We start from the raw sequence: 19,638 nt of genomic DNA, 5'->3' as shown, positions 1-19,638 counted from the left end.
CCACCGAAGAAGGCGACATCGAAGAAACAAGCTCGCGCCACAGACACCTTGAAGCGGGAGATGAAGCTCAGCGAGTCGGCAACATCCAAGATACACCCCCGCCAAACTCAAAATCAAACACCCGATTCGAAGCAAAGAGCGACGAGCCCAGAGACCCCAAAGAGACACTAAAGGAGAACCTCCTAAGAGAGAGGGAAAACAGTGGTCGAGCAAATAACGAAGGTCACGTGTAGGGGATCACAGAAACAATGGTCACCCAAAAGCACCAGCCACAAATTGAAGCCCACCACCACAGTCTAAAGGAAGCAGCTCCCCAACAGATGATCGTAGAAGCAGCTCTCCACTACAAACACCACTCCCAGGAGGAAATTTAGAGATGAAGCTCTCAACAAGTTGTTTGAGCATAGCAACCCCAAAGACAAGCTCCTCGACAACAACGAAGATCTCGATCTAAAGTGAGCAAAGATCCAAGAAGTCAGCCGCTTCAACGGCGCACCAGAGACTCAAGATAGTTTAGGATTTTCTAATTTTGATTGTAACTCTTGTAAGTCGACGAGGTCGTTGACAACTTAACTGGGGGAGGATGTTAGAATCCGACTCCTTTTGATGTATTAGATTCCCTTTAGATGCTTTCTTAGTGTTTAGTTTATGTTTTCTAGGCCTGAGATCCCATTATTGTGTTACTGTCAGTTCAGTGTTCACTAGGAATTCTCCTTATAATCAAATTAAAGCTCTTTAGAGGGTGAATGATTAATGAAATCTTAAGCCTTCTACCAAGTATTGCCTTGCTCTTATGCTTGTTTGTTGTTAGACCTTTATAGATATTGTGTCTTACTTGCATAATAGCTCCTCTCCAAACCAACTTAACGCACTAAGAACTCGTGGTTCGGATCCGCTTGTGCCCGCCTTGAAGTATCGACCGTCACAAGCACCGACCACCCGCACTCCGTCACTCAAATAGACGAGAGTGCTCCTGTGATTAATTGCCCGCTTGTGTTGCTTTGTGCTCACAAGCCCCTCTTCCAGTTAAGGCTAGCGTTCTTGCTGCCAAAAGGCTAGAGCGTGCCGCACGTTTTGGGGCCCAATCTCCCGGACCGTGACACTATGCCTTGATACAATCAAGCAAATATTTTTGCAATTTTGATTGATAATTTGTCAACATGATACCATGTAAACCTTAAATGATTAATTGTCACGGACTTACAGTGTCACCTTTATATAGTAATTTTGAACAAGTATAATGTGACTATCTAATTAGAACTGAATGAAATACAATGTAGAAAGATCGGAGCCGGTGACACAATCTTTTGTTTAGGCGAGCAATCCCAACCAGAATCAGGGGTGTAAGACAAATCAAAGTGCTTGGGAGTCCAATCTTCTCCCCTTGATTTTCTTTGCTTCATGAGTTCTCTTTCCTTTTCTTCAACTGTTCTCTTTGCCTCTCTTGCTTTATTCCACTCTTTGCTTAGAATAGCTTTGCTCACTTCTGCCCATACTATTGCCGATTCACTTTGGCACACCCCCTTTTTAATATACAAGTAGTAATAAAATTAAATAATCATTAAAATAATCATGCCATTATAACAAAGCTAGTTTAATCGGTAAAATATTTGACAGAAGTAATCACAATATCTGATTTCTAACACATTATATATGTTCATTTTTCATGATTAGGATTATCGATTGTTACGACTTACAAGGTCACGAGGTGTATATTGCACTTGACTTCCACCTACATACTTAGATCTTATTCTCTGGTCTTTACGTTATACTCCATACTAAATAGAAGGGGAAAAAATAAAAAGTTGAAGTAAAAAAAGGTATAACATACTAGGAATTTGTCCACCCAATCTCTAGAAAGAGTACTCCATAGGAGGTAAATTATTAAACTAATTAAGAAACAACAAATGTGTATATGCGACGTACCTCATTAGGGTCCCTTAGAATTGGGGTGAGAAGTGCAGAAACAACCTCTTTTGGATTGTATAGGACCTTGGTTTTTCCATCCATAATATCCTTTATATAAACACTCCTAAAGCAATAGATTTCAAATTTAGTTATTTGTTTGTGTATTTATGCTAATGATTTCATATTATGAAAACATTATGAAAGTCACATACTCATGCTAATACTTTTTTTTTTTTTGGGTGTTTAAAGATTCACTAGGGCAGATGATGATAATTGATCTCAAGATCCAATATAGTGTGATGACTAATGTCAAACATAGTTCATATAAATTGACGACAAATTAATTACGAGTACCTGTCCCATTGACCATGAATTTCGAATAATAATTTCTTTGACCAATCAAAGATTTTGCCTTTGATAGCCCCATTAGCTCCTCCTAAGCCCAAAAAAGAACCACTTTTGAAGTATAATTCGGCTTGAAGACCCGTTTCTTGGCACTTAATCTTCATATTTCCTACCCAAGAAGCACCTGGTTTTGGTAATAATCTAAATTGTAGTGTTGGAGAGTTCATCACATAACTTTCTCCCTTTTCTAATAGATTTAGCCTCCTCTTTCCATGGGTCACTCCTTCTATGACAGTTCCTTTAACAAAGGCATTAGATCATTAGAGAACAATTAACATTGAAGAAAATAAATTAGTTATTCAAGTTGGTTAGTTGTATTAGCTAGTTTGACTAATTAATTAATTAATTAATTAATTGTCTAAAAATATTTGGTAAAAATTCATTACTTGATAGATAAATACTGTAATTATTGTACCATAGTAAAAACTAGAAATTAAAAAGAATTGACACTATTAGTCCTAACTATGGACTTGTTTATATAAAAAGCGCTAATTTTTTTGTTCAACTTATGGCAGTCTCAACTTTTGGGGTACTTCTTAAAACAATCCCTAAGCCTATTTATTATGAACTGGCAAACCGGTTAAAATTGTCACGTGTTGAATTTTTAGTTATTTATTTTACTGAATACTGTGTATTGTATTGTTTAAGGTGAAGAGAACATGGCTCGAAGGAAAGGGTGGGTGATTAGAAGGGTGGAGGGTTAATTTTTTTTTAAAAAAAAACTAAGCCTAAAAGAAACAAGACATACATGTGACACTCACCGGTTAAATTGGTTAAAAAAATATGTTAGTGACCTTATTGAGAAGCACATAACCCTTAATGTTAGGACCGCCTTGAGTTTATCAATAATTTGACCTTTAAAGAAAACTGACCATGCGTAAGTACTTGAGATTGCTGGCATCAAATTTTTCCAAACTGAAATTGATCAATAGAACCAAACATGCAAACTTGTGCTCTAATAGTATTGTTTGGTTCAAACAAACAATGAATAATTAATTAATACAAATAAATTATATAATTATCTTAGCCATAATTGTAATTAATACCGAACATATGCTTTAATAGTTGAGTGATTATTAAGGAAAATAAAATGTACATAAGCATTTTAAAGGAGTAATGACAATACCATAGAACTTAGGAACATTATGTTGGCACCAAATGAGTTCAACATTGTTAGCCTCGTCAGTTCCATGCAATGCTGTTACTGGCGGATGATGAGAAAACTTCAAACAAGGGGCAGCAAAAGATGGTACAAATACGTATGTATATATGCCACATACATGTACGGTAATTTGGAGTACAAAATACAGAGTATTAAATTAAATTAGTAAATCACGTACGTACGTACTTGTTCAACTAGAACGTTGAGGGTGCCTCTAGATGCATGATGAGTTTCACCAAGAATAGGGTTGAATGGGGCAACCCCAAACACCGGCCTACGAAGAGCGGAGAGGTTCCAAGCAACAACCGAGATCATCAGGTCGATGGCATTCTCTCCGGTGGCGCATTTTCTAAGCATGTCCATGTTTACACAATAGACTAATTCTCCATAGCATTGTAGTTGTGATTTTGGAAAATTAAACAAGGGAGGTAGCTGAAAATGTACACATTTTATTGTTATTACGTAATAAACTAGAGTAAAAACATAATTTATTTCAAAAGTTTGGATTTGATTCACATTCATTAAATATTACTCCCCTCTACTAGAAGGTTTAGCCTTTGTCAATTAAAAAAAAAAAAAAAAGGTTTATGTACCACGTAAATAACCCGGCCCCTTCAATACTCCATGTGATATTTTTATCAATTAGTATTATGTGCACCACGTTTATACTTTTGAATATTTAGTATAAAAAATTGAACATTTTACAAAAAATGAACATTTAGTAAAAAAATATGAACACTTCACAAAAACTGAACATAAACATGCAACTTTTATGTTCATATTTTATAAAGAAATGTTCATTTTGCATACATTAAATGTTCAATTTATATTACAAAACCATTGAATTATTACGAGTCAGACAAACTTATTTCAAAATTTGTCTGACTCTTAATAATTCAAAATTTGCGATTGTTCAGGTTTTTTTTACTAAATGTTCAAAATTTGTTATTATTCATATTTTTTTTACTAAGAGCACTTGCAATAGAGAAAATTTTCTCCTCTAGAATTTTTTTTCCCCCAAAAAAAGTATCCCACCAACAAAATTTCTCAAAAAAAATCTAGAAAAAATGAGATTTTTTTCTCTTGGAGAAAATTTTCTCAACTTGATTGTTGCTGACTTTTGATGGGGTATGGCGCAGGTTTTTGTGTTTTTTTCTTTTTTTTTTATTAATTTTGTGTGGGGCCCACCATAAAGTTAACATTAATTAATATTTCAACGGTAAAAATACAATGTTGTGGTGAGTTTAATTGTCAGCCATTGATCTTCTTACACGTGTCATTTTTTGGAAGAGCTTTGTTCTAACAGTAAATATATTACCGTTTTAGTGTAAAACGGCTATTTTGTATACAGTAAATTATTTTTAAAAAAAAACTAAAATTACCAACGGAAAAAAAACTTGATCTATAAATAGACATCCATTTTTCAATATTTTGATACTATGAAAATATCGTTTTTTACTCTTTAAATTTCATAATTGTATCATTCAAGTGTGTAATGATGAGACATTTCAGTTTCAAACAGGACGTCCTATCAACATTAATAAATATTTGGAGATAAGGGATGCTATGCGCAATAGACGAACTCATCAATCCTTGAAAGATGACTTGATAGAGCACATTTGGGAAAAGTTTGGTGACAATAACCCTTAAAATCTAATGACGCTTTAATCATCATGTATCGTAATCATATTTTACTTTTTATTAATGTAATGCATTTCTAGTTTTATTACTTATGTCTTCCACTAATCATTATTATTTAATTAGTTCGTAATTAATTAAAGTCACAATTTTATTATCATCAAGTATATGAATAATAATTATTATAATAATTGAAAATAAGTAAGAGAGAGAATATAGTGGGGTATAGTGAAAAGTAAGAAAGAGAGTGGTGAGGGAATTTTTTGGTTTGTTGTTGGTGGGATGGAAAAAATTCTTTCTTTAAAAATCTGATGTGGAGGAGAGGGAAAGTTAGAGAGAGAGTGGTGAGGGAATTTTTTTTTTATCTCTGCTGATAGTGCTCTAAATGTTCAAAAGTATAGACATGGTGCATTGTGATTGTCAAATTTTTTTTACTAAATGTTCAAATTTGCGATGTTCAGATTTTTTTACTAAATGTTCAAAATTCGCGATTGTTCAGATTTTTTTTACTAAATGTTCAAAATTATAGACATGATGCATTGCAATTGTTCAGATTTTTTAAGAAAATGTTCAAAATTTGCGATTTTCAAATGTTTTTACTACATGTTCAAAACTTGCAATTGTTCAGATTTTTTTACTAAATGTTCAAAAGTATAGGCGTGGTGCACCTATTTCTAGGTATGGTGCATCTTAAATTTGCGATATTTTTATGTTGTGATGATCAACCCATATAATGGCCCAGGGCATCCGGGCCCAAATACTAATTTTAAATGAATAAATGATAGATCGCTTTTGAAATTTAGCAAGTGTAAGATTAAAGTACACAATTATGACATTTTTAGTTTTTATCTACTCATTTGTTCCCATAAAATGACCAACTTTGTACGTGGCATAAAATTTAATAAAAGTAGATAAAACCTTACATTGAAACAAGTAAGATCAGCTCCAGGTCTAATATTCTTAAAGAGACTGAAAATCAATTGAAGAATATTGGAAGCCTTATAATCAATATCCGGTGAAATCCCTTCTAGAGAGAGAGGAGATGTTAATATGACATCCTTATTGTTCTCAGTCTTCAAATCATGATCCTATACATACATACATATAACCACCAACTAAGTTACTCCGTATATAAGGTCTGTTGAGTGAAAATCGGATGAATAGGACATGACTTATGTTTTATAATATAAGTTGTACTAAGTTCCGATAAAATCGATAAATTCAGATAAATGGAAATTAAGTGATGAAATAAACCTTAAGTTAAACATTTTATTTTATGGGTGAACTTTATAATTTTTAACTCCATAATTTAAATAATGGTTCTACATGTAAAATTAAATACATCAACATATTGAAACTTATTGAAAATGAGAAATAAAAACATATTGAAACTTACGGAGTAGTTGTTGATGGTTCTTGAAAAAAATGAGTAAACAAATAAATGAAACGTTGCATTGTGAGGTAATATTGTTTGACCATAAGTGGAGATGTTAGATGCGCAAATGCTAAGTGAAGCTACTTTGTAAAGCAAATATAGTTGAACATTGAATGTTGATAATTAATTTGGTCAATCAAATGACTGTCTGTGCAACGTGCTCCTAATAAGTGTAGCCGTTGACAATAGTGTTATAGGAGCATTCTATTCAGTTAATTTTCATTTATCTGTATTTGTATTAGACGTTATTATAATTTATTGTAATAGTAAAATTGAACTTGGGTAGTCCTCATTAATTATAACTTATTTTAATAGTAAAATTTTGCTTAAACTCGACCACTTTTCTAGTTAGGCTAACTTTGATCACCTCTAACTCATGAGTAACAACGTGCAATTATGAAAAACTCGAAAACCTTAGACTAGGCTACACATAGGTGAGATATGATGCCGCCACTTCACCTCAACCTTTGAAAAAGACTTACGTAACTTAAAACTTATAGTACACCGTATGTAAAAATCTATACTTGCTTGTATACTAAAAACCGAAACATTTTATTAAGCTAGTTATATATGGTTTTCCATCAACCTACACAAGCATCTCAGGCAACTACCAATTGTAATATTTATATACAAATCGATCATAGTAGGAAATAAAAGACAAACAACATATGTAAAAGTGAAAGAAAATTTAAGCTAGAAAATATAATGTAAGTCCGATCCCTTGAATTTAGAAGGTTTGAACACGATAACAAAGCATGCATCAAAGCTATGAATAATCTCCTCGGATCGTACGTACGTACTCATGTACATTTTGTCCCTAAATCATTGCACTAGCTCATTTTTCGACTAACAAAAAAACACGTAAAAATAGAGAGTGAGAGAGTTACATACCATTATGATCGATCGATATGATGAGGTGAGATAGAAAGAAGTACAAAACTAGCTATTTAGTGTTGAATTGTTGATTGAGGAGACAAATAAATAATACTACTCATCAAATAAGCAATGCTTGAATGTTTATGCTGCCTTAGTTTAATGGTTTTGAGAAATGCGAAGTAGTTCATGGTTGTACTAGCAATAACTCCATCAATCATAGAAGAAACTAATGTGATTCACACATGACACATTGCCCATTTGTTTCATTCAATTCTTGTTCAGAAGTTTGTACTGGTTAGGAGGAGACGAATCATCAAGGATTTTGTAATATATAAACTACCCCTCTATCTGCTACGTTGTAGCTCGGGATCGATTTATTTTTTTCTATCACTAACTACTTTGTATATCATAGTACTAGCATTTATCAATGTCTCGATCTCCAAGTGAATAAATCCTTCTATAGTGATTGGGACAGATCTCCTGGCCTAGTGAATCCTTAGAATACATCAATTGAAAATAAGAGAAAGTAATTCATTAAAAGGTAAATAAACAAAAGAATTTACGTGGTTTGATCAAATAAGAGTACATTTATAGATGGAGGATTCCAGAGCTTCTCTTACAAAGAAAATAATATAAGTAGTCTTAAATACTTAATGGTTTTAGAGTGTCATCTAATTGATCTCCCAATAAAACCTAGAGTATTTCCCATATATAAGTATAATATTCGTCATAGAAAAAAGGCTAACACATTATATATTTTGATATAATGAATACATGCATCCACTTCAACTCTAATTTAATTCAATTTGTCTTTTAAACTTAAACTAGCTGTAACATAAATAATTAAAAATACAGTACTTGTCTAATTAAATTAAATTACCACTACATTTAATCATTAACATTATCCAAAAAAAAAGGTAAAATTAAATTGGGAAAATAATAGGAGCAGGTGGAATGATCTTTTCTTTAGGAGTGCATTCCCAACCAAATTCGGGGGAATAAGATAAATCAAAATGCTTTGGAAACCAATCTTCACCCATTGATTTCCTTTGTTTTAAGAGTTCTCTTTCTCTCTCCTCAACTGTTCTCTTTGCTTCTCTTGCTTTGTCCCACTCTTTGCTTAGAATTCCTTTACTCACTTCTCCCCACACTACCCCTGATTCACTTTGCCACACTCCCTGAAAAATTATGTGCTAAATCATTAATATCTTAAATTAAAATTGTGAAAAGAGTTTAGAGCTAATACAACAATAAGAAATTCGTCCAAAATTTGAGTACCTCTGGATCCCTTAGAGTTAAGGCGGGAAGTGTAGAAAGAACCTCTCTGGCATCGTATAGGACTTTAGTTTTTCCATCCATGGTATCCGTTACATTTACAATCCTGGAGATGTATAAATATAGAAATTAGTATTCCGTGTCACATGCTAAATATATGACTTGACTTGAAAATAACGCAATCACCTGTCCCATTGGCCATGAATTTCATATAATGTCTTGAAAGTAGATGAATCGATGATCTTTCCTTTAACAGATCTACTGCCTCCAAAACCTAAAAATGTACCACTTTTGAAGGATAATTCAGCTTCAAGACTAGTTTCTTGGCATTTGATTCTAACATTTCCTACCCAATCAACTCCAAGCTTTGGCAATAATCTTATCAACAACTTTGGAGCATTCATCACATAACATTCTCCCCTATTTACAAGATTTAGCTTCCTTCTCCCATGAACCACTGTTTCTATGGTAGTTCCTAAAAAAAAAAAAAAAAAAGACTGAAAAAAAAATATATATATATATATATATATTTAAATAAAAAAATAAATAAAAAAAAAAAAACTAACTGTGTTATTTATTACTTATTTATTAGCTAATTTTATGATAAGAACTTCAACCAATCAGTGGCCCATTACTTAAATGGCCCAACATCAGTGGTTAACCATTATTTTGGGCCTATCACCATTCATTTGTTATCCATTATACTATCAATACCTCAAGCAATTATATTATGGACTCGAGATCATGATATGCATTCTGATCATAGATAAGCCTTTAAGATCAAAAATATTCAAATATCGAGTGTTTCGGGTGAAAACAATGGGACCTTCAGACAGGTTCTTTCTGGTGGGTTGAAGACTGAACTCGGTCCAAGTGGAGACTGGGCCGAGGGCTTCCTGCACAGCAAACATACGTAAACTGGCCTCGGGGGTGGTGCCGAGGAAAGTCCCTCCGATGCCTAAGTCAGTGCGGTGTTTAGAGAAAGAAAGCTGTGCAAGAGTATTAATTGCTTGAGGCTTGAAGTGAATGAATGTAGAGAGAGAAGATTGATTGCTTTTATAACTTGACATAATAGGAGAAATGGGCCACGAGCCAAGTGGGCTTGTCACATTGACTGGGCTGACTGACTTGATTTGGCATGGATGGAGAGTTGAACCTTGACCTTGGGCTTATAATTGAATCATTTATGGACTGGCCCAATTGGAGTGAATTGGACCCAAACAACTTGCCCCCCAAACCCGATTTGGAAGGATGACGGGTCGGGTTTTGGCTTGCAAAAAGGAGGGAAGTAAATGATTTTAATTAAAAAATTTGAATTGGACAGTTATTAGTGAAATAGCTGCCGTTTAAAAAGAGATTAAGGAAGTTGGAAAGTTTAGTGGGAAGTTTCATTGGAGGGAGGGTGTTTAACGGTTACTTTAAGGTGAGTTAGTGGGGATTAATGGCGCGGACTCCTAGAATTCCCATTTCCAGAAATATATAGGCCACTCGTCCCACTCTCTCTCCTCATTTCCTTGCAAACTACACTAAAACTTGCGCAAAATCCCACAGCGAGCCCCCGGTGCGACTTCCTATTTCTGCTTATTGACTGAGATTAAGCTTTCAAAACAAAAATCCGTTGCTCCGACCTTGTAGATCAGCGAATTCTGCTTATGATAAAGGTAATTTTCCCCTAAGCTACTTTGGTTTTCTTTAGTTTCCAGCGTACCCTTGTTTTTTTGAATTTCTTTCTTTTTCTCGAATTCTTCGTTTTTCCGACGACTGAGATGGCCGAAGACCGAGGTAAGAGGGTTGTTGAGTCTGAGGGGGATGAAGAAGTTCCTCTACCAAGTCTTCTGCACAACCGGCCAATAGAGGCGATGCCGCCGTTGACAGGCCGTAACCCTCGTCAGTTTGAGAGAGGGGAATCTTCTGGTGCGAGGGCGCCCATTGCGGCAGTGCCCCTAAATTCGGCGCCGCAGCGCGGCTCAGGGTCGGCTAGCACCTTTGGCCAAGGTGCGAATCCTCCGTTAAGGGATGTCACGGCTAACCGAGGAATAATGAGGACTGACCCTTACCCTTGGTGGATAAATAATGATGCCACTTATCGATTTGCTGAACAAGTGGAGATCTACTACGACATACTCGAGGAGGATGGGTATTGGTGCCAAATGCCCACTGTTAAGGATCGGATTCATCGTCCTCCACTCGGTTACATCGGGGCTTACATCCGCCAACTGCAGGGTGATCTTCGGTTTCCGTTGCACCCCTTCATAGTGGATGTGCTGAACTCCTACAACATCTCCCTCTACCATCTGATTCCTGGCAGCATCCGAAGGCTGATGACTTTCCTCTGGACCTGCCTTTTTTATGGTCTGAAACCAAGTCTTTACGTTTTTCGAAAGCTCCATAACCTGGCCAGGAATAACCAGTCTAACGATAATCATGGGCCTGGCTGGTGGCGAATTGAAACTGTCCGAGGCCATCTTACTTCTCGTCCGAACGATACCTCGGACAAGGATTGGTGTGGCCAATGGATCTAGGTTCGGGCGCCTTACAAAGAGAGCCATCCAAATTTCAATGGTGCGCCGAGGTATTTGAGCAAACCTGATCCGAAGATAAGCAAGATTGGGGATGACGATCCTTAAGAAGGGTTCACCGGGGAAGAGAAGAGGCTGTTGGACCTCTTCGGCAAGGTGAAGAACCCCGGGGGAAGAGGAATGAGGGCCCAAGTGTTCGAGACCTGGTTGCCTTGCTACCATTATGCATTAAAGGAGAAGATGTTCGTTGTCGTCGGCCTCAGCCGAAAGTACCAAGTGGGTAAGGATTTTGGCTGGGGCCGAGGCTTTTTTATTTTTATTTTTATTTCTTTTTTTCTTTGTCTTCGTTTGAGGATATTTCAACTTTGTAGTACCGACCGAGGCAACTTCTAGAATCAATTATCGTTTGCTCGGAATTAACTCTGAGAGACAAGTGACCAATCGGACTCCGGACTTCCTAAAATCTGCAGGTCGACCAATTGCCCTGAAGGACAAAAAGTTCTCGATTGTCATCTCTGCCCATTACTTGAAGAAGAAAGCTTGGTGGCAGAAGCAAGATCCATTCTTCCTTTTGGGACCTCAAGAGCTAGCTATAGCCAGTGTTGGAGCCGAAACTCATGCATTTGCCGAGGCCTTAGCAGCTGGAACTGTAGAAGAGGAAGAAGAAGAAGATCAGAGGAAGAGGACGGGGAAGCTGAGGACGCACGTCTGCTATCTTTGGTAAGCCCCCAAGATCTTGTCTTGGTTTTTTTTTTTTTCCTGACTGTCACTCATGCTCTACTCCTTGCCGCCCTGTCTTCTTCTGTTGCAGGAGGAAGAAAAAGAAGATAGAACGGATTCTGAAGAGGAAGAATCTTCAGAAGAGGAGATGTTGTTGCGCCGAAGAAAGGCAGTTATCAAACCTGAGCAGTTCGTGGATGGCCTTCTTCCACCAAAGAGACCTCGAATTGAGGAGGATGGGTCTGAGGAGCAACGAGAAGAAGTTCCTCCCCCTCCTGAGGCGCCTGCCTAAGGAGGTGAGGCTGAGAAGACTCCTCCCCCTCCCGAGAAACGCGGGGAGGAGGAAGTAATGCAACCAACTCTCCTTCCTGAGCAATCCGCCGCAGCTCGGGGGGTGAATCTTTTGTTGAAGGGGTGTTGTCCCCTCAACACGTGGCCGAGTCCTTCATTGCAGAGATCTAGCACGAAGCTGAGAAGCTGGATCCCTCTGCCGAGGGAGGCAGCAAGGATGGGGATGTAGAGATCCTGGAGAACATCCCCCGAATTTTTGCTGAGGAAAAACTGCGAGAAGCTGGGGAAGAGAAGAAAGCTGCAGCGTAGCAGAACAATGTGTCTTCTTCTTCAGCAGCTGGCTCCTTTGGGACCTTCCATTTCTTTGAGATGGGGTTTGGCTCGACTCCCCTTGTTTCGGTCCCTGATCACGCCAGAGTTACGCTTGATGTGTGGCGTCCTTCAGCCACTTTGTACTTCGGCGATCCTGCCAACGCTTCTAAGTTGGAGAGATCAAGGTACTGGACTGCTGGAGCTGCTGCTCCTAGGTTTTGGATAGGGTGCCAGATCCCTTCCTTGAGAATCAGAGGCTTTTGATGCAGGTAAACTCTCGCACTTAAGTTCTATTTTTTTTTTAACATCCGCCCTTCTATGTTGCAGACCACTCAGAACCATTTCCTGGCCATCCTAATGCGCGACGAGATAAAGGCTAAGCTCAAGGAAGCTGAACGCAAGAAGGCCGAGGCCGAAAAGGCCACTGCTGACGCCGAAAAAGAGTGCAAAATGATGGCTTCTGCGTTCATCGCCTTCTGCCAGGATATGGAGCATCGTGTCTCTCCCACCATTAACCAGGGCGAGGCTCTGATCAACGAGTATGGGGTTGCGGATATCCCTGGCTTCCGGGCTCGGATTGAGTAGAAGATCAGGTGGCTGCTCGTGAGGCTGAAGTCAAGAAGAAAGAGCAAGAGCAGGCTGCCGAAATTCAGCGCCTCCAAAATGAGATAAAAGCCAGGGATGCCAACTTGCTGATGCCGAGGTTACAGCTGAGGCCAAGGATAAGAAGCTGCAAGAGTTGGACACTCAGCTGAAGGACAAGGACACTGAGTTGCAAGTTCAAACTAAGCTGTCTATCGTCCGGAATCAGCTGTAGAACCAAGGTGAGGAAGCTGCCAAGGTCCAAGCTGACCTCGACGCTGCCCGAGAGCTATTTCTAGTTCGGATCTACACTCAGAAGCAGTATGATGAGGGATTCGACATTGGGTACAAGGCAGCTCGGCGCCTCGCTTTACATGTTTACCCCCAAATTAATAAGGACACAGCTGAAGAATGGTCACTGAACGAGAACGACTACCATTTGACCATTGCTCATCCTACTAAGAGTGAATTCTTGGCTCGTTGGGACGCGAAGGTAGCCAAGGCCATTGTCGAAGCTGAAGAAGAAGAGAGGCTCTCTGCTGAAGCCAAGAAGAAAGAATCTGAGAAGGCTCTGGCTCAAACTGCCTCGTCTTCAGCTGGTGTTGAAGATCCCAAAGATCCCAGATCTGCTCTACCAGACCTCACTGGAGCATAGGAACTCGGGAAGCCATCTTCAGAATCTTGCGGGTCAACGTGTTCTGAATTGTGTATTTGCTGCATCTGCTTTTCCCTTAAGTTTATTTTGCTTCAGCTTGCCTTGATTGTACAAACTCTAACTTTACTTTTGTTTTTGAGTAGTTGTACTTAGTTCGGCAGCTGTAATTTTCCGCTTGTGGGTGGCTGCCGATTTAATATTTGCTATGTTCACACTTGAAACATTTGATTTGATGTAGCTCGGTATCCGAGCATATTTTCTCATGATATGCACTGTTCTCTTCTTTCCATTGCCTTGTTCTTGTAGCTCAGCCTTTCTTTACTTTTTTCTACTTTTCTAAAGGTAATCTGAGTGTTCCTTGCCCCCCCAGAAATCTGAAGTGATTGTCTTCGGATTTCTAAGGTGATTGCTAGTTATTTAATATACACGAATCTCTTACCTTAGCATAATTTCTAAGTAAAATTTTTCTGTAGTTTTTGATATTTTTCTTGTTTCTTCTCTGCTTTTCTTTTCCATCCAACGGAATGGATGTTTGAGACACAGGGTCGTTGCTTTGGCAATATCTCAAACAACGACTACATGAGGTACTGGGCTAGCTTAAGGCAATACCTCGGACTCATCCACAGTCTCTTTGCCCACATGAACTGATCTATCCGAAGTATAGTGCTTCTAAGGGGCGATACTTTGGTGGTGAGATCATTGTTCCATTTTAGGCTGGTTCAGTGAAAACTGAAACATAATGCCTCTAGGGGGCGATGTTTCAGACAGTGCCGAAGGAGAACCCTTTTTGTAAAATGAGAAAGGAAGAGAAATAAAGCATAAAACTTGAAAAATTTTGTAGAAATGGTGGCTCTAAGGCCTTTTATTAACCATTGAAAGTGCACTTATATAGACTGTTCAACCCCTAAAGGTTTACACGTGATATTTCTTAAGTACATCAGCATTCCAATGATTTTTCAGCTCAATTCCATCCAACTGCAGAATTCGGTGTGTTCCAGGCTAAAGCTCATCATAAATTTCATAAGGTCCCTCCCAACTGGATGAGAGTTTCCCATGAATTCGGCTCTTCTACACTGCTGCAACATTTCGAAGGACAAGGTTTCCGATTTTGAGAGGCCTCGTATGAACTCTTCGGTTGTAGAATTTGTTGATTCTCTGTTTGTATGTAGCCATTCTGTCTCGGGCTAAGTCTCTGACCTCATCCAGGAAGTTGAGGGATTCCCTCATGAGTTGTTCATTTTCGGCCGAGAAGTGGTGCACTCGCAGACTCTTAGAGCCGATTTCTAGAACAGCTTCAACCCCATACACCAGCTCAAATGGTGAATGACCCGTAGCCTCTTTTTCAGTTTTCCGAAGTGACCAGAGGTTTCCTGAAAGTTCCTCTATCCACTTGGACTTTTGATCTTCAACCCTCTTCTTGAGAGCATTGAGCATCTGCTTGTTTGCAGCTTTGGCTTGTTCGTTGCTTTGCGGATGACACACTACTGAGTATGCCAAATTGATGTCGAACTGATTAGTGTACCGTCTCAGCGGCAAATTATCGAATTGTCTCCCATGGTCAAAGACAAAAACCTTCGGAATTCCGAAACGGCTGATAATATTCTGCCAGATGAACTTTCTGACTGTTTGCCCTGTAATGTTCGAGGTTGCCTCGGCCTCGATTCATTTGCTGAAATAGTATATGCCGACTATCAGCCATCTTTTATGATATGGAGCATCGGGAAAGGGACCCAAGATGTCCAGACCCCATTGGGCAAATGGAAGCGGACTCAAGATTGGCTGGAGATCTCGAATCGACTGATGGATGACTGGTGCGAATTTTTGACATTTCTCACATTTTCTGACTAGCTCCTTAGCATATGAGACCATGCTGGGCCAATAATACCCTCCCCTTAATGCCTTGTAGGGCAGAGTCCTTACCCCGATGTGGTTCCCGCAGATGCCGAAATGAATCTCCAGAAGAATGTAATCAGCATCTGTTGGTCCCACGCATTTCAGCAATGGGTCTGAGAAGGATTTTTTCAGTAGCTATCCTTTGAAGACGAGGAACCTTGATCTAGTTCGCTTCAGTTTGGAGGCCAAAAATTTATCTTCGAGAATTTCTCTCCGAAGTTTGTAAGCTAGGATGGGATCCATCCAGCTCGATTCGTGGTCGACACCGCACACTTCCGGTACTTCGTCAACACTTCTTTCTCGGCGCACCTTCACATATACAGATCGGTTCAACTCGGTTAGAGTTGAGCTAGCGAGCTTAGAGAGTGCGTCGGCTTATGCATTCTGACCCCTTGGGATCAACTGAACTTCGAAAGTTCTTAGCTTCGTAATATATGATTATTTTGATCTTTGCGAGATAGGCTATTATGGAGGGCTTTTTGGCCTCATATTCGCCTCGGATCTGATTTGCGACGAGCTGAGAGTCTTTTTTTAGGCAGACATGTTCGGCTTCCAGTGAGATGCACAATTCTAGGCCAGCTATTGCTGCCTCATATTCAGCTTCGTTGTTCGAAGCTTTAAAAGAAAACTTGAGTGCATACTCAAAGGACTTGCCTTCGGGGAGGTTATCACTACCACTGCCCCCAAACCATCTACGGTGGAGGATCCATCCGTAAAAACGGTCTAGATTTTCTTTTCTTCATCTAACGTTTCTTGATACGAGCACTCGGCCAGGAAATCCGCCAGAGCTTGAGCTTCGATGGCTGCTCTCGGCTGGTAGCTGATGCTGAACTCTATGAGCTTGAAGGCCCATTTCGCTAGCCTACCAGATTTTTCAAATTTGCCGAGGACTTTTTCCAGTGGCTGATCAGTTAAGACCACTATTTGATGGCAATCAAAGTATGGCCTCTGCTTCCGAGCGGCTACCACTACTGCATATGCAACTTTCTCAAGTAGGGGGTAGCGAGTCTCGGCATCCGTAAGAGTGTGGCTGACAAAGTAGATCGGCTGCTGAACTTTTTCTTCCTCCCTCAGCAGCACTGCGCTTATAGTGGCTGGGCTAACTGCCACGTATAAGTACAGAGTTTCTCCTTCGGCTGGACGAGCCAGCGTCGAGAGTTGAGCTAGATGCTCTCGAAGCTGCTTGAAGACATCTTTTTGCTCGTCTTCCCAGATGAGCTCTTTTGTATTTGGGAGTTTTAGGGCTTTGAAGAAAGGTATCCCTTTGTCTGAGGCTCTAGGGATGAACCTAGACAAGGCGGTCATTCTCCCGGTGAGCCGCTGAATGTCCCTAATTGTTTTCGACTCAGGAAGATCGAGCGTTGCTTGCACTTTTGCGGGATTGGCATCAATCCCTCTTTTGTTGACCATGAAGCCCAAAATTTTTCCTGACCTCATGCCGAAGACACACTTTTTCGAATTCAGCTTCATTTGGTGCTTTCTTAAGGTGGCGAAGGTTTCGGCCAGGTCCGTGACATGGTCTTTCACTTCTTTGCTTTTGACAATAGAATCATCAACGTAGACTTTCATGTTACGGCCTTTTTGCTCAATGAAGACCTAATCAACCAGCCTTTGGTACGTTGCCTCTGCATTTTTCAGTCCGAAGGGCATCATTTTATAGTTGTACACCCCAGCGTTTGTAACGAATGCTGTTTTTTCTCGGTCGTCGGGGTGCGTGAAGATCTGATTGTACCCCGAGAATGCGTCCATGAAACTAAGTAGAGCATGCCCACTCGTCGAGTCGACTAGTTGATCAATCCTCGGTAAGGGGTAGAAGTCCTTTAGACAAGCCCTATTTAGGTCCGTAAAGTCAACGCACATTCTCCAGGTGTCATTTGCCTTCTGAACCATTACAACATTAGCCAGCACTCTGGATATTGGCAGGGTTCGACGAAACCTGCATTTAGCAACTTTTTGACCTCGGCTGCGATGTCTCGGTTCTTGCTTGCGGAGTAATTCCGCTTCTTTTTCTTAATGGGTCGATATGTGGGATTGACATTAAGCTTGTGAGAGATGAGGTTCGGGTCAATTCCAGGCATGTCTGTTGCCGAGAAAGCGAACACATCTTTGTTGTCCCGAATAAGTTGTATGAGTTCCACACAGACGTTCAGATCGAGATCCAATCCGATGGTGACTCATTTTTCAGGGTCTCCTTAGGTCAACTCTATTGATTCAGTCTGCTGATCCGGCTCCATTGATTTGGGGCCAGATTCTTCGCAATCAAGCCTGCTATCAATATTGGCAGGTCTCCCAAACTTCGGCTGGTTTTCTGAGTCTTTCGGCTTAGAGGAGAAACCAGCTCTTTCCTTTTCTGAAGGGCTTTCTCTCGCCAGGGCTCCTTGGGCCGAAGCACTTAGGCCTTTTGGATTCTTTGCGCTCCGTTCCATGTCTTTTTCTTTTTCCTCCTCATCCTCGTCGTCTTCAGAACGACTTGTGGATGGCTTGAGGTAGTTACATCGGGTAGCTTCTTTTTTGCTGCCTTGAATTTTTTCGGGGTAGCCGGCGTCTGAAATGTATATCATCAGTTGATGATACGTGGAGACTACCCCATGGATGTCGTGAATCATAGGTCCCCCCATGATCACGATGTATATCGATAGAACGTCCATAACCAAAAATTCGGCCATGACGTTTCTGGCTGCTTCATCGCGGCTGATGGTAACAGGAAGAGTGATTTTCCTGTCAGGATATGATGAAGACCCGTTAAATCCTGATACCGGGTAGGGTATCGAGATTAAATGCTTGGTCTTCAACTTCAGCTAGTTATAGGCCGAACGAAACAGAATGTTCGAGTCGCTACCACCGTCACCGAGGGTTCGCCAAACATTGTGGTTAGCTACCGTTATGATTATAACCAGTGGATCTTCGTTGGGGAATGTCACCCCCCGGCAATTTTCGGGCCTTCGGCTGTGAACGTCATGTTCGGCACCGGAGATTGAGGCGCTTGGATGTCAGCATTGTTGACTTGATGGGTCAGTGCCCTCAAGTGGCGTTTCCGCTCTCTCCGAGAATTTGTCCCTCCCGAAATAGCAAGGGTGTCAGGATTATCTTTTTCCTAGGTCTTGTTGTTCTTTCGGGGGAAATAGAGTTCTTGCTGAGGATCTTTCTCGGCCTTTTTCTCTTCGCGGCACTTCGCGATATTTTTTCAAGTAACCTTTTCGGACCATATCCTTAATTTCATCTTTCAGCTGGATACTGTCTTCGGTTGGTGTCTCGGTGACTCGTGAAACTCACACCATCGGTCCTTGTATTTTTGCTGATGTCACTGTGGAAATGGCCTCGGCTTTCTGTATTTTTGCTCGTCCTTTGTCACACTATAGATCTTAACACGAGGTAGGGCGAGTAGGGTATAAGACTCGTATCCGCCCGTATACGGGGTAGATTTGTCTTTTTTCGGCTCAAAGGGTAAAGACGGTTCTGAAGCTTTTGTCTTCCCTTTAATCTGGACTTAGCCTTCGGATCGCGGTTGTTTTGTTTTCCCAGCCCCAGATTGAGGCTGAGTTTTATCTTTGTTCCACTATTCGGCTCGGATAAATTTATCCAAGGCGTCCAAAGCTTCCTCCAAGGTCTGCGGGGGATGCATGACCATGAAGTCTAGGAACTTGCTTCTAGCTTGTAGTCCTTTTTACAGAGCAAAAACGGCTAGCCCCTAGTCCAGACTTGTGATTCTGGATGACTCGTTGCTGAAGCGAGTCAGATAGTCTCGGAGGCTTTCGTCCTCCACTTGCTGCAGACCCATAAGTTCTGCAGTTGTTTTCTCTCGGCAGTTTGCCGTGGAGAATTTTCTCTTGAACTTGTTGGAAGGGTCTTTCCAACCAGTTATCGAGCCTTCCTTCACACCCTTGGTGATCCACGCTTGTGTAACACCTTCTAGGGTCATCGGGAAGTATTTGCACCAGGTAGCCTCGAACCTTGGATTCAGATACAC

At 40.2% G+C, this 19,638-nt stretch overlaps 3 protein-coding genes across 3 annotated transcripts; all 3 read right to left on the bottom strand.

Annotated features, from left to right (window-relative positions):
• Positions 1-252: 252 nt before the first annotated feature.
• LOC145577655 (oxysterol-binding protein-related protein 4B-like) lies at positions 253-7,099 on the bottom strand. Its single transcript, XM_081635134.1, has 9 exons — positions 7,073-7,099; positions 6,037-6,201; positions 3,662-3,907; positions 3,440-3,536; positions 2,263-2,551; positions 1,927-2,032; positions 1,274-1,523; positions 1,205-1,212; positions 253-450 (listed from the first exon to the last, which is right to left on the bottom strand). The coding sequence occupies exons 1-9, from the start codon at positions 7,097-7,099 to the stop codon at positions 253-255; spliced, it is 1,386 nt and encodes a 461-aa protein (XP_081491260.1).
• Positions 7,100-8,110: 1,011 nt separating this feature from the next.
• Positions 8,111-9,169, bottom strand: LOC145578672 (oxysterol-binding protein-related protein 4C-like). Its single transcript, XM_081635966.1, has 3 exons — positions 8,886-9,169; positions 8,703-8,805; positions 8,111-8,602 (listed from the first exon to the last, which is right to left on the bottom strand). Exons 1-3 carry the CDS (start codon positions 9,101-9,103, stop codon positions 8,348-8,350), a joined length of 576 nt encoding a protein of 191 aa, XP_081492092.1. The 5' UTR covers positions 9,104-9,169; the 3' UTR covers positions 8,111-8,347.
• Positions 9,170-14,846: 5,677 nt separating this feature from the next.
• LOC145577654 (uncharacterized) lies at positions 14,847-15,212 on the bottom strand. The gene has a single exon (XM_081635133.1). It carries the CDS (start codon positions 15,210-15,212, stop codon positions 14,847-14,849), a length of 366 nt encoding a protein of 121 aa, XP_081491259.1.
• Between the last annotated feature and the right edge of the window lie 4,426 nt (positions 15,213-19,638).

The sequence above is a fragment of the Chenopodium album genome, chromosome 14 (assembly GCF_948465745.1).
Source record: "Chenopodium album chromosome 14, dcCheAlbu1.1, whole genome shotgun sequence".
NCBI lineage: Eukaryota > Viridiplantae > Streptophyta > Magnoliopsida > Caryophyllales > Amaranthaceae > Chenopodium > Chenopodium album.
Note: the sequence above shows the minus strand (reverse complement) of the source record. Positions and strands in the feature narration are given on the sequence as shown.

Excerpts from the sequence above, each read along its gene's own strand:
- LOC145578672 (XM_081635966.1), bottom strand. The coding sequence starts at position 9,103 with ATGAATGCTCCAAAGTTGTTGATAAGATTATTGCCAAAGCTTGGAGTT. Across the intron at positions 8,806-8,885 it reads ATTCATGGCCAATGGGACAG|GATTGTAAATGTAACGGATA; the intron begins GTGATTGCGTTA and ends ATACATCTCCAG. Across the intron at positions 8,603-8,702 it reads TAACTCTAAGGGATCCAGAG|GGAGTGTGGCAAAGTGAATC; the intron begins GTACTCAAATTT and ends ATAATTTTTCAG.
- LOC145577655 (XM_081635134.1), bottom strand. The coding sequence starts at position 7,099 with ATGTTTCGGTTTTTAGTATACAAGCAA. Across the intron at positions 2,552-3,439 it reads TAATGTTCCTAAGTTCTATG|GAACTGTCATAGAAGGAGTG; the intron begins GTATTGTCATTA and ends CCTTTGTTAAAG. Across the intron at positions 2,033-2,262 it reads ATTCATGGTCAATGGGACAG|GAGTGTTTATATAAAGGATA; the intron begins GTACTCGTAATT and ends CTATTGCTTTAG.
- LOC145577654 (XM_081635133.1), bottom strand. The coding sequence starts at position 15,212 with ATGCTCAATGCTCTCAAGAAGAGGGTTGAAGATCAAAAGTCCAAGTGG.